The following is a 16,286-nucleotide window of genomic DNA, read 5'->3' as shown; positions in this document are numbered from 1 at the left end:
TAAAATGTATCTTGATACGGAGTTACAGAGGACTGTGGCTCCACACACACACCGCTTTACTAAAAGCTGCCGATTGATGGATGGATATCACGATATTATTGGTTGTTTACTTATTTTGTTTTCCAGGAAGAGAAGATTTAAATTTAAAAAATACAAAGACTTTTTTTTTGTAATTCTTTACAAATATAATGTTACGGTGCACAATATGACCGGGGATGTGATCTGAAAGGGCTAACAATGTATTTTTAATTTCATCCCAACTATAAACAGATTGTGTATCAGCCATGACGTGATCTGTCGATCCACATTTAGAGGCACAGCAATCCCTGTACTCGTGTTACGCAACATAAAAACAGTCCCAGTCAGGGGTCAGTTTCGGGGTATTTTGCATGCTGGCTCACTGTCACGACTTCTTGGGACACTTAAATAGTTCTGAGCCATCGTTAATGTGATTAGTAACACCTGTGCTTTTCTACTATGACGAGTCAAAAAGGACCGCTGTGAAGGAAACTGATACCAAACCTTTTTATAGGTTCATTTTATTGACTTCAGTCAGTGAAGGGGGGGGGGGGGGGTGTTGCCTCTTTCGCAGCAGCAGAGTAGCATTAGTCGTGAGTCCGCACGATTGGAGCTTCTGGCGGTCGTCATCGAAGCAGCACTGTGGGAACGCACTGATGATGTCATAACCAGGGAGTCCACCCCCTCTGTGACGCAGGACAACACAAACAACCTGTGTCACATGTCGTAAAGACGGAAGCTAACGGAAAGATACTTTGTCAGTTCTTCCTCACCTGTGTTCGTCCAGATGCTGTCGCAGGTCACCCATTGTTTCTGAGAAGCACATTTTCAGGATGTAAGTATGATTCCCGTCTTCTGATTTCACCTTCAGCGTGATGACGTCACGGGCAGATGAAGGCCGGTCGGGGCTGGATGTCTGCAGTCTAGTGACGGTAAACAACCAATGTGATATTCATTACATGGAGTGTAACTCAGCTGCGGTGTAAGGCATATAATTCAAAACATACTTGGTATTTGAGCCCCATCACAAGCTGAGGAGTGCTGGCTGTCTGTGGTGACATGCCCTATATTCCAGACCAGTGCATACAGTAATCTCCACAGTCTTGACAATCAGCTGCTGTGGCCAAATCGGTATTCTAATCAGCCTCTACATCATGTAGTGTGTTCTTGGCTCTAGTAATTCCTTTAACCCCATAATCCCTGTTTTTACTTGGAACTTCTACATGATTGCAGAGATGGAAAATGATTTGAACACAGATTGACACCATCGTACAATATGTCTTGTATCTTACACTGAATGACTTATTAAACCCAAGATGCTTTACATTACCAAATGGAAATATTCTAAAACTGTGCAACATTTTGTAGTTTACTCCAAAACATCTTTAGAAACCTTGGCGTATCCTCTCGGTTTAGGCAACAAAACTGATGGTATATATCTTTTCATCAGTGTGCTTACATAATGTAAGACAACATTTTGAATACCTCTCTCGTATCACTTGCCGTGCCGGTGTGTCGACGAGGATCACAGAGTTGCTGCTCTGTGCATCAGACGAACCCTAGTGAAAGTAAGATAATGAGCATATACTGAGGTGAGTGGAGGTTCAGCACTAGCACAGACGGGCTTTTTCTTTCTGCTGAGAACACAAGACCTGTAGGTACAAACGCTTTTGGGAAGTAGGCATCCTTGGAATGAGGTGAGATCCTCCCTGCTTGCTGCTCACCTGCAGGACAGCCCTCAGCGAGTCCCTGACGTCAATCACACAACCAGCCTTCACTACCACTTTTGGTAACCTGTTCAGGAACTGATCCGTGCTCAACTTCTTGCCTGTGGCCGGAAGAAAACATGAGAATTAAGAGTGAGGAAGCTCCCCCTCGGGTCCGACTTTTCATTGTAGCGGTGTGATGTGTGCAGGACAGACCGGGTAATTGAGAGCTGACGGCATTCGATGATTCATCTTTCTCCCCACGAGTAGCCTGTCCTTTGCCGGGAAACTTATTCCAAGGAAGCCTGGAGATAAAATCCTGATCTCGCCTGTCAAGAACCTGCACAAAAAACGTTTTAAGAAGTAGCAAAGTCACACGTATACACATCTGCTTACAGTAAAGTAGAAACAAACCTCAAAGGGCACACCATCTGGAAATCTTTCTTGAAGCTCAGATGGAAAATACCCGTCCATCAGCTCTTGCATGCACCGCTGCAAAGACCAAAGAAAGAGGATTTGATTTGAACCACATAAGAATCCAAGTTAAAATATGAAATGATTTCCTGTGCTTACCTGGGTGCTGTGCTCCTGATAGGAGCGGAAAGGACCTTCAAACATGACGATGCCGTTGCGGTAGAGACCCAGTTGAATAGGATCCTTTCTTGCCAAATGTGCCCCTGTGGCTGTCGACTGTACAAAACACTCTCCCTCCCCTGCCAGGATGTTCAGCTCCCTGATCCTCTGCAGCACGAGGTCAAAGTTCATGTAGAAGCTCCTGACCACAGAGGCGTCTTTGCAAAGGAAAAGATACCCAACAAGTTATGTAGAAAGTACAGTGACGTTATAGCTCTGTGCAAGGTAAGTGTTCAGCCTGTAAAGATGAGTGCAGATTGAGACGATACCTGGCTGCTCACTTTCAGCCGAGTCACGGCTCTCACTATCTCCCACCCAGATCAGACCATAGTCATTCAGAAAGCTCTGCAAGATAGGGATCGGCAGGATTCAGTATGATGTCGTCACAATAAAGATATAATAATGAAATGTTGTATTAAGTAAACTTACATCCATTTCAGACACTTGATCCTGCAGTTGTTGGCACCTTCTCTCAAGGTTGTCTCTGCCACTCGGCTCATGGGTACTCTCTAAATGCACACACAGCCACGATGTGGACACAATCAAACACTTGTATTTACAGATTCAGAGTAAATCTAACTGAGGTCTGTAGATGTTACCTGATTCTTTGGGAAATCTCAGCTTTGCCTCCAACACTGAAATCCTTTTATCCTTTTGGAAGGAATTTAAAGTGACATGTTTGAAAGATGTCTGTTTTTACTGTTTAATACTCATCTGGCGGAGGTGTGTGTTTTCACCTTGCGCTCAATCTCCTTTGCTTGGCTCCTCACGCTTTGCTCCAGCAGGCTGACCCGCTGCATCATGGCAGACATTAGCTCAAAGTCGCTCGGTGGAGCACCTAAATATCAGAGTCTTAAAGTACGTAAAAGCATCCTTTGCACTCTTCAAATGTATATCTTTTGATATGGTAAGCTAAAAGTTTTTGTACTTTGCTTTGGAATAAAAAAAACATTGTATTAACTTATACCTTTCTTTGATGGGGCTTTTGACTTTGAAGTGGCGGCATCATTGGCTGCAGTGTGACGGGTCGGGGGAGGAGTTAGATCAGAGGATTCATCATCATCATCATCCTCAGCCAACGCAGCCTGAAATTCTGAGGGAAGAAACACACAAATATGTGAGAGTCAAAAATCTGTTTGTCAGAGTAATGTGATAGTCAATGGTGGCATGTTTACTCTGGTGTATTTAAGTACTTATGTGGTACTTGCACAGCACATTACTTGAGTATTATCTTTATACTTCACTACATTTTATAGGGATATATTCTACTTTTTTAGTCCATTATAACTATTTTACTTTACGTACAAACATATGAATAACTAATAAGCTGATGTGATATAAATTAAACTATCCAACAGCTGAAACAATTATTTTATATAACTCAGTTAGTCAATGACAGAAAATGAATGTAAGGAAGTAATTTTTCATCAAATGTACCAAAATATTTATGGTTCCAGCTTGTCAAATGTGAGGATTTAATTATTATTATTATTATTTGTTCACACATAGCAATGTGAAGGTATCACTGGGGGCTCTGGGTAAATGTGATGTGCATTTATATTTTCCAATGTTTTAAAAACCAAACAATAAGCTGACTAATGCCAGGAATAACTAGTTGCATGCTTTAACATAACACTGTTTAAAAAAAAATAGCTCCAACTACACCAGTAAAATGCTGCTAATGCATGAATAATGATAATCAGATTATATAATATATTATAGTAGAATAGTCACTTACCTTCATACCTTGTGATCATTTTTCTCTGATTTTACATCATTTTACTATGTATTTGTTATAGTATGTGCTTTAACTTGAGTATAGAATCTGTATAGTCCCTCCACCACCATGATGCTGTTTAGTGACCTGTCAGTGCAGTATAGTGTCGTCATGTTTAGTATAATGCTGAACTAGAAACCTACCTTTTAACATGTTCCTCCTGATGGGCACCTTTTGTCTGCCCCTGCAGGTCAAACACAGTTGAATGCATCTGCTTCCTGTGTGACTTCCTCACAGTTGAACACTAAAGTTAAGGAACACTGTGATGTGCTAGTAAATAACCTACCATTGCTCGTTCAGAGGGCCCTGCAGAGGAGTGCGCCTCGTTTTCTTCAGCATCGACAAAGGCGAGCTCATTTCACCTGAGACAGGATAGGTAGATAGATATTTAGGCTTCGGGTTTTTTCTTATCTGGATCGAGTAAAGGCCTCTTCTCAGGGTTTTGTTTTGTTTTGTTTGGAGTCAGTTGCCAGGGCGAGCAACAGACCTTGCAGACCGAGGTCTGTAGTTCCTGCTTCATCTGCAGGGGGTCGCTGATACCACCACTCATTGTCTGTCTCTCTCACACACACACACTTGTCATGCGTGTAAACTCTTATTTTGTGTTTTTATGAATTGTCTCGTGACTGTTTCTTTTGCATGAAACAAGCAACAACAAAAAGATGAAAACAAATATTTTAATAGGACCAATTTATGAAATGAATAATGATGCACTATGAGTTTTGTTATGCTTTAGACATATATTGATGTCCAAACTGTCATTGGGACTGAATGGCTGTGCTGCCACGGTCCTCCGGTCTGGTTGCTGTGGTCAGCCACTAGTCGGCCCGGTGCGGTGCAGCCCTACTGTCCCGTTCAGCCGCGCTCGCTGTGGGGAGTGAGCGGGGCATTCAGAGAGGATGTTGAGGCCTGCCAGTCCCGGTGCACACCCGTCCTTAACCCGGGGCTACTAGGCTGGTCCGGGCTATGGCTGCACCTGTCGCACATTTCGACGACGACTGGCCGCTTCTGGGTGATTTGAGCATGGTTTCAGACCGGACGCTGCTGCCGCACAAAGGCCGCGCGGGGGAAGCCGCTCCACGGCTCCTCTTGGATGATGATGGCGGTATCCTCGAGCTACGAGACAGCGGCTTCTCCCCGGGGGAAACCACCGGCGCTTTCAGGTCCATGGAGGACCTGGTGAACGATTTTGACGAGAAGTTATCGGTGTGCTTCGGAAATGTTAACGCCAAAACGGACAGCATCGCTCCGGTGACTGTGATAACCGAGGACTCGCTGCTGGAGAAAGACGAGTGAGTTTGTGTTTGTTTCCGGCGGCCTGTCCGGAGGCTAGTCTTTATTTACATGATGACGCTTTAACTCACTGCTGCAGGTTGCATTTTCAAATGCATATAAAGGCATGTTATTTGCAATGGGACATTTAATTTCCTCGATCGATAACATTTTTTTTAGAAATGGTTACGTGATGGTCTATTAGGATGTGCTGGGTTTATAGTGACAGCACTGCCCCCATCTATTGTCAAGCCAGTATCAAAACTCATATGTCTGATTTACTATACTGTAATAACAGACTGGAATTATAAGCCACATGCAACCAAACAGGTGCACTGATATCGGCATACTATCGGTGTCTGGCCCTAAATTGCTTTTAAAAACAGATATTGGCCGATATGTGGACTGAAAAGTAATAGTTTTGTTTTTATTTAGTTGCTTATTTGAATTTGGTTGGTGATTTTTATGCAAGAATCACTTGTACCATATGTGTAATTGTTTCAACTTGTTATCCTCATGAATATTGTTATTGCAAAAATATCCTATATGATGATTATTAGGAGCTGAAACGGTCAGATGATTAGTTGATTAGTTGATCATTCGGAAATTAATCTACAACTATTTTGATTATGAATTGTCTGTAATTAATAAGAATAACAGATGTTACATTTAAATATGATGATATTGTTTAAAAACTGCAAATAAGTACATAATATATATAAGTATAATAATTTCAATGACATTGAATGTGTTTAGTTAACAAACCGTGTGTCCACAGTGAAATAAACACTTTACAAACATGAAACATTGTCACTGGCACTAGCTTTGGGCTTCTGTGATGCCTTCAAATGTCATCATTTACGGCATTTCAAACTTGATAAGCTCTGTTGAGGATTAAACATCCACATAAAAGCAGTTTAATCTGATTGTGACATTTCCGGATTTGATACCGAAAAGTGTTTAATGTGGTGTCTTAGTACAAACAGTCACTACCAGTGCCCTTAATTAAAATGCCCTCATACTCTCGTGGTTTTGATCCCAGTCATTTAATCCCCCCCCCCCCTTCACACTGGATACTACATTTCCCATAATGCAGTTAAACAACACCTTTTGTTATTCTTCCTCTGCCTGGTAAATGTCAAACTCCATGCCTCCCTTTCCTGAAGTCTGAGGGATATTTTCTCAGACTCAAGAAAGCTCTCTCCAGACTGTATTTACCGGCTGAGTAGTACTCATTATGACAAGTAAACTGAATTTAAATAATCTCAGTATAATTTAGCATTTTGGACTGAAATGTTGTTCGTCCCTCCACAGACTCTGGAAGGTTTTGACCAGTAACTATGGGCGCGTGATGCCGGTGGATTGGAAACAGTCTCGAACGTGCGCCCTCCACGTCCTCACATTCAACCTGGAGGAGAAACCCGTGAGTGACTTTACCCCTCCCGCCCCATCGCTGTCCCACTTTCCCTACATCCCCAGCCCCCGTCCCTCCCTCACCCCCCAAATCTCTTTTCCACTCATCTCACAAATCTCAAATATGCATTGTGCCAGGGTTTAGCGCTTTGATTAAATTCCCTCCCTCGGCCCTGTTCCTGGCCAGAGAAAGACTGATGTCACGGCGGAGCTGTCGGACGACGAGGAGCTGAGGGAGCAGCTGGACATGCACTCCATCATCGTCTCCTGCCTCGCAGAGGAGCCCCTCTTCACAGCAGAGCAGGTAAGTTACTGTTAGCCATCAGTCTCCAGTGTAGTTTTTCCCAGACGCTGCCACACAGCGTCAAGCTTATGAATGAGTGCGGCACCTTAACGTAACTGAAATCCCTCCTAATAACTGATGCTTGTTGGGTTATTTATTTTGAGTGCTGCCTCTCTGATGCGTGTGCTGGTGCTCCGTGCAGGTCATCGAGGAGATAGAAGAGATGATGCAGGACTCTCCTGACACGGAGGCAGGGCCAAATCCCTCTCAGTCGGACCTGTCGATGCTCTCGCTGGACATCCAGCGGGCCACCAGGAGCCCCAGCTACGAGTCCAGTGAGTGTCCACTGATCAGGAACCAATAAGCAGTAATATATCATCAAACATGCTCTTGTGATATGCTATCGGGACAAAAGTACCAACACATCGCAGTGTTTTTGCCGTACTGATTTCATTGCAGTGTCTCACAATCACTTGTGATTCATTGATGTAGCTCCCATTGTTGCCCTAAAGCGTACCAATGAGCCACGCCGTTGCACTGGGTGACACGTTCCTTTATTTCGATGAATCTCGGCGCTGTAGTTTATTTTGACTCTATCCCACACACATCTTCCCACATCCATAAATACTCACCAGAGCACCTACATAGTCCACAACAAATATGATATTTACTTCTGTTTGTTTTCTAAAAACTACAGTACCCGGCCCTTTTAGGAAATTACTCACCTTTTTTAAATTAAATATTCATGATCAGTGTTTGATGGTTTATGTTTTCAGGAATGAATGAGCTTTTGGAGTCATTGGTTTTGGTCTTTTTATGGGATTTGTTGATAATATGAACAATCTAAAACAATGGCAGGCTTACCCTTTTAATCAGTTCACACGCATCCTGGAAAACCTGGAAACCAATTTTCAAGTCAAGGAAAACACAAAAGTCAAATGTCCTGGAAAGTCTCGTCTTGTCCTGGAAAATGATATCAACATTTCCTATTTTCCAAGGAGAACTACGAGGCTATCTATCAGATAAAACAGTTATGTTCAGGATCATATTAACATTCAAACGGTAGTTTATGGAACGTGAGTATTTTGAACAGACTGCTATCTCGTGGAATCGCTGTGAACACACCCACAAAGTCACATGGTAACTCATGCAGGTTCCCACTTTAGTGCAGGAAATGTAAATATTAGCCACTGCTGGCTGGTAACTGTGGTAGTTTTTATCATTATGTTATTCTATGATCAGTTTGTCATCATTTCTAAGCACGTAAGAGATGATGTCATAGTAAAGTTATCGCCATAGACTGCACGTCTTTTCAATCAGACTTCCACATAGAGGATCATATGATGCGACCCCTGTCTGTCATAGCAGCTAGAGCTTTACTGAAAAGAGTGTGAACCCTTATAATGTCATCTGTGTGTGTGTGTGCGGCCCAGGAGTGAGGACGCTGAGTGTTGCAGAGCTGAATGAAGGTCTGGAGGAGACTGAGACGAACATCAGGATGTTCTCAGAGGAGCTGGTGCAGCAGCTGGCTCTCAGGGACGAGCTGGACTTCGAGAAAGAGGTGAAGAACAGCTTCATCTCTGCGCTCATCGACGTGCAAAACCGACAGAAGGAGCACCGGGAGCTGCTGAAGAAGAAGAAGAAGCTTAAAGGCGGAGCTGGGACGTCGCAGGGCCACGCGGAGAAGACGCTCGGATCGGTGAGGGCTTTACTCCTTCACCTCTGGTCTCTTGATGAGATCATGTGATATCTTTAGGTTTTTCTTTTCCACACTACGCTTGTATTTCTCGCTGTGTTTGTTTTCCAACACGCTGTATTCTCCAGAAATCGTTTCCCATCTTTGGTGAGCGCTCTCATCTCATGTTTCTCCGCTTTACTTCCTTCCTCCTCAGCGCTTCAGCATGGAGGGCATCTCCTCTGTCATTCAGAACAGCTTCCGGCACACTTTTGGAAGCGGGTGCAGTGACAGACAGGTTACTGTGTACTTCTCTCTCTGCTGCTGATCTTTATCTTCATGTTTTCTGCACTAAAAAATATACACATCCAAGACAGAGCCTTTATGTTCATATGTTCAAACCCACCTTTTTAGGCTGGCGTTTGAGTAACAACCCATGTCCTGGATCTGCTCTTAAAATGTTTTAATTTTTTATTTATTTATTTATTTATTTTTTTCTCTGTGTATGTAATTTATTGACCATATGGTCACATTGTGTTTTTTATGCTTTTAAATTTCTGCTCTGTTAAAGCACTTTGTGATTTCTTTTGTCTGTGAAAAGCGCTTTATAAATAAATTGTATTATTATTATTATTATTATTTATCTCAGCTGTCTTTCTCTCCCCCTGTCTCTGTCTCCGTTTTTTATGATGGCTTACAGTATTTGACCACAGTCATCCCTTATGAGAAAAAGGGACACCCTCCGTCGCTAGAGGACCTCCACATCCTGACTAAGAGTGAGTCTCTTCATCTGCACCAGCAGTGCTTGTATTTCAGTGGCTGTGATTGATCCATTCACTCCTCCCCTTTCTGCTGTCTTGCAGTCCTACAAGCCATGAGAGACGACAGTGACAAGGTGCCCAGTCTCTTAACAGACTATATTCTCAAAGGTGAGCCTTTCTATTCTTTTTGTTACGGCACTAGGCATGGTGCCCGATATGACAATGTAAAGTCACGATTATCCTGGCCAAAATAAGATTCACGTTGTTATACTGATGATCATCAATGCTTAAAGACACTTTAAACGGCACTAAAACATACTGGCATCACTTTACCTTTAATTTCGTTAAGATACAAATATTTTTATTGCACCACAGATCTTTTTTTAGTGAACATCCTTTTTTAGGAAATAACAAACAAACCATCTTAAATGAGGTAATCATAAATCATAAGGTCCACCTGCATAAATAGAGATGAATCAATTAAAGAATAGCAACATTGTGTGAGTCTGCTCTTTCTTACATGATAATTCCTGTGTTTTTAATACCGGGCTCTATTTTTCACTTCTGTACCATGACAGCGGGTTAGACAGCTTTATAAAGTCACTCACATGACAATATTCACTATTATACCATTATAAACATTTGCATTGCTTTTCTTTGCAGTTGAGAGCAGGAACTACTTTGAAAGCAACTCATGTTGGTGTGTTGACGAACATTACAAAATGTCAAATTTGACAGTTGGCTGCCGTTAAGTATCACTTTTATATGTTTTTGTTGTTGGAGAAACAACAATCAAATATTAATAGTTTTAAAGTCATAACATACTGTATATCTGGTCTTTAAGACGTATTTGAACGCATCAACAAGAGAAGCTTTCAAAACAGTTCCTGTGTGTAACTGCATCATACAATGCAGCAGTAAATACAATTGTACACAGAAAATGCCAACGTCAAGCAAGTCTGAACTGCAAATTGACTTCCACACTGTTCTGAAATCAGCTGGTCGAAGCAAACCAGCCTGATAATAATATTAAAATACTGTACTGTATGGTCCTTCAGGGCCTCTCGCTATCGTTCATCTCTTCTTCATGTCCCTCCTTTCACATGTGTTCTGTTTTCTCTACTTCTTATGATCTGACTTATCGCTGCCTAACCCTCACTAGCTCTGGTGTGAGCGATGGACAGAGAGGTTTGTTTCTCACGTGATGTGCACTGTCGTGGTTGTTGCCGCTCACATTGGGAGAGCGCCCCCTCTCTACCACTGAACTGTAGTGCAGTCAGACCCTGATGTTCTCCTTTTCACTTCACACCACCTCTCTCTCTCTCCAACACGGTGACTGTTGATCCCTCGTTTAGTGTCAGGACTCACTGCCACACACACTAAGGCTCTATTTAGCCTGCAGTTTACATTCAAGACACAGTTTTATGCTCGTTAGTCATTAGCACTCTCTAATCTGCAACTATTTATCCTCACCCACCCTACTTCACACATAGGTTTGCCATCAGCAATAGCTGATGTGCTCACATTCAGACTTTTCTTTTGTTTTTCCTTTCTTTGTCTCCCACTTTGTAATGTATTCTGATCCTCTCATGCTGAAGCTTCATCCCTGGTAACTCGTATCTCTGCTAATATTCATCTCTACTATTATTACAGTGCTTTGCCCAACGTAGACCAGAGGGACCATGGCAACAGGATGAAGAGGACTCATTGTATTGTTTGAAGACATGAAGCACACTTAATTTATTCTTGCATGTTTTTACCTCAAAATTATTATTTTTTGTGTTCTCTTCTTCACTTAGCTGTATTTATTTTGTGTTGAGCGTTGTGATTTTGCAGACCCTGTGTGTTCCTGTGAATTTTGACCTTTTTTTTTTTCCAGTGTTTTTCTTAATTTATTTTAATTATATAGGAAAAATACCCAGATAATATATCCCAACGTAGAGGCTGCACTGTTTGGGAACTGAGCTCTGCTTGTTGGTTAAAAGATCCGCGCTACAATGCAAAGGGCTTTGTATTGATCTGTGGTTCTTAACTATGAGCAGTGAACAAATGCACAAAGCACGTTGAAGTTGCAGTAACAGAGAATTATAAGAAGAGCTTTTGAAGCAGCAAAACTGTAAAGTATGAGCAGTAAAGTAAAGTTGTATTGATCCCCAGGAGGAAACCAATAAGTATAACAGCAGCGCATGAGACGGGTCAGAGGGAAGGAACAGGATACAGATGCATCGACGATAATGTAATAATAACAAATACATGTGTTAGTTAAATTAAACCAGTTTGCATAAACATAATGTAAAACTATCATATAAGCAGAGCCTTCCATGTAGCAGCAGAACATTATACACGTCATCATTATTATTCTATGGAAGATAAAGTGTTGATGGTCAGAGTGAAGTAGCTAGGACTGAAATGAATTAACTAACTAACTATGCATTCGAGTGAATACTGAATTGTGACACATGCACTGTTTGTACTTTCGTGACGCTGACTGGATCTCTGAATCAGAGACTCGAGCGTCGACGTGCCTGCTGCGCACGGGGCAGCTTGTTATTCTGTATGTATCCTTGTATATGTGCAAACTGCCTTCGCCTGAATTTTTGTACATTATAAATGACTTATTTTCAATGAATGTCAAATTGCTGGACTACTTGCAGAAACCTGCTCCATTGTTAATTTATTTTGTAAATATTTTCTTTCAAATATATTGATAGAAATCGCACCTTTGTCTCGATGTACTTCATTTATTTCATAACAGACATGCAAACAATAAACACACGGTAATGAGGAATCAAAGCCTTGTAACAGAAATATTAATAACATGCAAGACAAATCATTATATAGTAGTATGAAGTGAAAAATCAGGAGGGAAAATAAAGCCCTATTCTAGAGATATATACAATTTCTTTGTATTGACAAAATGTAATATACAATATATATATATATACACACAAACTAAATCAGGGGTTTTGGAGAAAAAAGGTTCCATCATTTTCCCTGTGTGTGTGTGTGAGTGAGTGGTTTTCCTTACTCAGCTCCAGGTCTATTTTACTCACCTGTGGTTCATCAGCTCGTCAACCACCCAGCCAGCACACCTGCCTTTCATCAGTCTCATCAACCTCGGTTTATAAAACCTGGGTCTTCCCCGTCTCTCTGCCACATTTTGGATCTTTGCTCCAAAATTGGCTGTAACAACCATCTCTGTGTCTCAGGATCATCGCTCACACCATCAAGCCTGCGAATCTACACTCAGCCTTGATCCTAAAGATTTGATTATATTACATGTTTACAGAAGATATCGACTCAACCTATTGAAGTAATTTGCATTTGTGTATAAGTAACAAGGCTTTCCCTGAATGATTTAAATACCGATGGATTTAGGTAAGTGACCCTAATGACCCTTAATAAATATTGAGGAGAAAAAGAGGGAGTCTAAACTCTCTTTATCAAGGTTTGTCTTTGAATACAAGATAAAAACCTGTGTTATTATGGAGTGTATCTGCTCATGTTTGGAAGTGCATATCTTTATTGCATCACTTTAATGTGTTATTTGGCTGTGAGGTGTGTATTCAGAGTGAAATATGCGGTCGCTAAACATTTAGAGGACAGTGCTGGCAGAGATCACTGAAACTCTCTAGTGAAGACCAGCCTGACAGAGAACATGGATGAAACGTAAACGGATTTCAAATTCACAACAGTCTCATTATATAAGTCTCTGCCACGTGTCAGCTGCACCTCGTCCAGCTCACTGAGGAGATCCAGATGTAGTGCTGTGGGAGAAACCCCCAAAACATCCAACCTCTGGCCTGTCGGAGCCCTCAGCAGAGTCACAACAGGAAAAACCTACCGTTCACTTAGCAAGCAACTAAGAAAAGGCAGAACTGTTTGCTGCTCATAAAGTGGTACATGACAGACGCAGATAATTGATGAGGGAACAAATGGAAGTATGTTTATGTAACAGATGTGAAACCACAGACTGCTGTAATACAAACATATGGAACCTGAGTCACGCTTGTCTGTTAAACTCTGCAAAGCCCTGCTCACCATCCATCTCCCTTCAGCGTTTCAAAAGCAAGACCAACATCTGTAAAACATCTGTTCTCTCTCAGATTAGATTTCCTCATTCAACTCTGTGCCGCCACCCCGGGCTTGTAAAACACCACATCCTCTGTCTGGCCAAAGCTCAGAGCTGTGAGGAGCTTTTTCTGTGCTGCTGCAACAACAGTTTCTTTACGGTGGATTTAAAGTATTTCTCCAGGTGTTATGGATGCTCACATGTTGATGTTTTGCCTTCTCCTGCTGGCACGCTGCACGTTGCAGCAGACTTCATCAAAGAATAGAACTGGAAAGAGAGGTAGGTTATTAACTTGACGTTGGATATGAAAGTAATGTCCAGTAATGAGAATAACCACACTGAACTACTATGTGAGAGCACGTCAGCGATACCGACTGCGTTGTGCTTTAGAATACATTTCGCATTTGTTTTGCCTCTTCAACAGACTCTGCAAACAGTGCTGCAATTGAGGAGCTGAAGAAACAGATTACTGACATTGTTCAAGAGCTGAATTTGCTGAAAGAGCAGCAAGCTTTACACACAGGTATTTGTCCTGGAAAAAACGTTTGTCATAAACATCACACAATTACATTTTATGGGAAAGAATATTTAACTATTTAGTTAATGAATCAGAATAGAAGGACAACAGCACCAAAATATAGTAGAATTCAACATCTTTCCAGTGATGGAGAGCAATAACACCTGAGCCACACTGACTTTCTCCTCATTTCCCTCTAAGTTTGTCTGCGAGGCACCAAGGTCCTCGGCAAGTGTTTCCTGGCTGACCCGCTGAAGAAGACCTTCCACGCAGCCAGCGAGGACTGCATCGCCAAGGGAGGCACTCTGAGCACTCCTCTCATAGGAGACGAGAACGACCAGCTCTACAACTACGTACGTCAGAGCATCGGCCCAGAGGAGCACATCTGGCTGGGCGTCAATGACATGGTGACCGAGGGCCAGTGGGTGGACCAATCAGGCTCCAGCGTGCGCTTCAAAAACTGGGAGACGGAGATCACCCTGCAGCCGGACGGAGGCCGCAGCCAGAACTGTGGCATCCTCTCCACCACAGCCAACGGGAAGTGGTTCGATGAGAGCTGCCGAGCTGAAAAGGCTTCCGTGTGCGAGTTCAACATCATCTGAGGGCTGGTGTCTGACGTTAAGATAAACACTCATGTGAACGTTGAATACTTTTTGCAGAGAACAATGAAACATGTAGAGTATCAGGTAAATGTATGCAATGCTTGCGTACGTGCTGCATCTTTTCTTAAGCTCTTGACCCATGAGATGTGCATGGATGCTCTGGGATACAGTATGTCATTGTGTAAGCTAAGCATGTTGCATACATTCAATAAACTCCTGTTCTCAAATACTCCAGCATATTTAGATATTAATCAAGGTAAACAGCACTGGATGGCTTGTCTTTGTTATATGTATTTTTATGTTATCTGCTAATCAATCCAATAAAACACTTTTACTGAAGAACAATAGTCACGAGTGCCTTTTCTGAGGCCCTCTCTTTATTTCTAGTACTGAATGTAAAGTTATGCTGCTTATATTAGATTATATAATGTTAATAAACATGTGTCTCCTCAGTTGTAGACCTCTCATTGTCTTCTTGCTCACAAATTCAGTCGATATGACGACTCTTTTGCTCATCAGAAGGAAAGGGTAGAAGGTCTTCTTTCCTTTCTCAAGTGTCACCACTTTACATACTCCACAGTCAAAGTCAGGAAAAATATAAGTGTGTACTGGAGGTTTCCTGGTCCTACTTTTCTAAGAACATCTGTCCCCAATTGATGAGTACAATGAGTTGTGCCTCCACCCTACACACACCCATTTTCCATCATGAAAACCTCATTTCTGTGTTGGCACTCTTAATGGTTTCCTCATCCAAAGGAGGGTTACATCAGATAAACATGTTTGGACGTCACCATGGCCATGCGCTGATATAGTCAACAGCAGTGTGTCAGTAGAGAGCATGTTATCTCAGTTCCTTTAACACTGTCGATCAGCCTGTTAAGTATTCATGGGTCATATTCTACACGGCTCTTAACCCCAGTTACTTCACATTTAGAGAGTTCTTGCATTGTTTTACAGCGAACACTATTTCCTCAGGAGTGACAATGGACGTATGGCAACTTGGAACTCTGTCTCCCTCTGCAGTTCATTATCTGAACATGGGACATGGCTTAACAAGACAAACAATTTATTCAGCATTTTTCACCAGTTTGATTGTAAAAACTTGAATCCCACTTTTCTTCAAATGACACTAACTACTCTGGCATCTTCTTAGTCAGCCACAATATCAAAATCGATAAAGATTTTGATATTGTGTTATTGTTTTCTATCCCAGTTCATGTCAAAAACAGTATGGAAAACCTCTACTTTACTGATTCACTGTAGTTAGGACTTGTGTACCATGACCTTTTAGATCTGTGTTCACAATAACACAAGCACTCATCACACATGTTAAATTATATGCGTCGCAGTGTCTCTTTTAAAAGCTACCTGCTATTAATATCACAATTCAGTCAACCAACAAAGATAACTTTCTGCTCACACACTGCAATGAAGTTTGTACAAAGGGTTTTTAATGTCAGAAGGGATCTGTGGTCTTCAGAACAAATAGTAAAATATGGTCTCTGACTAGGGATTGTCATTCGTCATGAGACACAAGTAGAGAACAAAAACAAGTCC

General features: G+C 41.8%; 3 protein-coding genes across 4 annotated transcripts; 2 read left to right on the top strand and 1 right to left on the bottom strand.

Annotated features, from left to right (window-relative positions):
• Positions 1 to 506: 506 nt before the first annotated feature.
• Positions 507 to 4,659, bottom strand: ubxn11 (UBX domain protein 11). Of its 2 annotated transcripts, none has more exons than XM_076109198.1 (14): positions 4,421 to 4,659; positions 4,278 to 4,318; positions 3,325 to 3,450; positions 3,095 to 3,195; positions 2,957 to 3,008; positions 2,787 to 2,866; positions 2,627 to 2,702; positions 2,298 to 2,515; positions 2,139 to 2,216; positions 1,941 to 2,064; positions 1,743 to 1,846; positions 1,504 to 1,577; positions 792 to 941; positions 507 to 704 (listed from the first exon to the last, which is right to left on the bottom strand). In XM_076109198.1, exons 1-14 carry the CDS (start codon positions 4,489 to 4,491, stop codon positions 527 to 529), a joined length of 1,473 nt encoding a protein of 490 aa, XP_075965313.1. In that variant the 5' UTR covers positions 4,492 to 4,659; the 3' UTR covers positions 507 to 526. The 2 variants fall into 2 exon arrangements, with proteins under 2 accessions (XP_075965313.1, XP_075965314.1); XM_076109199.1 differs by having other exon boundaries at positions 1,522 to 1,577.
• On the top strand, positions 4,350 to 12,257 carry fez2a (fasciculation and elongation protein zeta 2a). The gene is made up of 8 exons (XM_076109200.1): positions 4,350 to 5,426; positions 6,721 to 6,829; positions 7,007 to 7,123; positions 7,305 to 7,437; positions 8,536 to 8,801; positions 9,478 to 9,553; positions 9,641 to 9,706; positions 11,192 to 12,257. Exons 1-8 carry the CDS (start codon positions 5,101 to 5,103, stop codon positions 11,206 to 11,208), a joined length of 1,110 nt encoding a protein of 369 aa, XP_075965315.1. The 5' UTR covers positions 4,350 to 5,100; the 3' UTR covers positions 11,209 to 12,257.
• Positions 12,258 to 13,798: 1,541 nt separating this feature from the next.
• clec3ba (C-type lectin domain family 3, member Ba) lies at positions 13,799 to 15,032 on the top strand. Its single transcript, XM_076109637.1, has 3 exons — positions 13,799 to 13,889; positions 14,035 to 14,133; positions 14,329 to 15,032. Exons 1-3 carry the CDS (start codon positions 13,799 to 13,801, stop codon positions 14,727 to 14,729), a joined length of 591 nt encoding a protein of 196 aa, XP_075965752.1. The 3' UTR covers positions 14,730 to 15,032.
• Positions 15,033 to 16,286: the final 1,254 nt, after the last annotated feature.

The sequence above is a fragment of the Anarhichas minor genome, unplaced genomic scaffold (assembly GCF_050575085.1).
Source record: "Anarhichas minor isolate MPS153535 unplaced genomic scaffold, ASM5057508v1 ptg000041l, whole genome shotgun sequence".
Lineage (NCBI taxonomy): Eukaryota > Metazoa > Chordata > Actinopteri > Perciformes > Anarhichadidae > Anarhichas > Anarhichas minor.
Note: the sequence above shows the minus strand (reverse complement) of the source record. Positions and strands in the feature narration are given on the sequence as shown.

Excerpts from the sequence above, each read along its gene's own strand:
- ubxn11 (XM_076109198.1), bottom strand. The coding sequence starts at position 4,491 with ATGAGCTCGCCTTTGTCGATGCTGAAGAAAACGAGGCGCACTCCTCTG. Across the intron at positions 2,516-2,626 it reads GGCTGAAAGTGAGCAGCCAG|ACGCCTCTGTGGTCAGGAGC; the intron begins GTATCGTCTCAA and ends TCCTTTGCAAAG. Across the intron at positions 1,847-1,940 it reads CGTCAGCTCTCAATTACCCG|GCAAGAAGTTGAGCACGGAT; the intron begins GTCTGTCCTGCA and ends TTCCGGCCACAG.
- fez2a (XM_076109200.1), top strand. The coding sequence starts at position 5,101 with ATGGCTGCACCTGTCGCACATTTCGACGACGACTGGCCGCTTCTGGGT. Across the intron at positions 7,438-8,535 it reads GAGCCCCAGCTACGAGTCCA|GAGTGAGGACGCTGAGTGTT; the intron begins GTGAGTGTCCAC and ends TGTGCGGCCCAG. Across the intron at positions 9,554-9,640 it reads CCTCCACATCCTGACTAAGA|TCCTACAAGCCATGAGAGAC; the intron begins GTGAGTCTCTTC and ends GCTGTCTTGCAG.
- clec3ba (XM_076109637.1), top strand. The coding sequence starts at position 13,799 with ATGGATGCTCACATGTTGATGTTTTGCCTTCTCCTGCTGGCACGCTGC. Across the intron at positions 13,890-14,034 it reads GAATAGAACTGGAAAGAGAG|ACTCTGCAAACAGTGCTGCA; the intron begins GTAGGTTATTAA and ends CCTCTTCAACAG. Across the intron at positions 14,134-14,328 it reads GCAGCAAGCTTTACACACAG|TTTGTCTGCGAGGCACCAAG; the intron begins GTATTTGTCCTG and ends TTTCCCTCTAAG.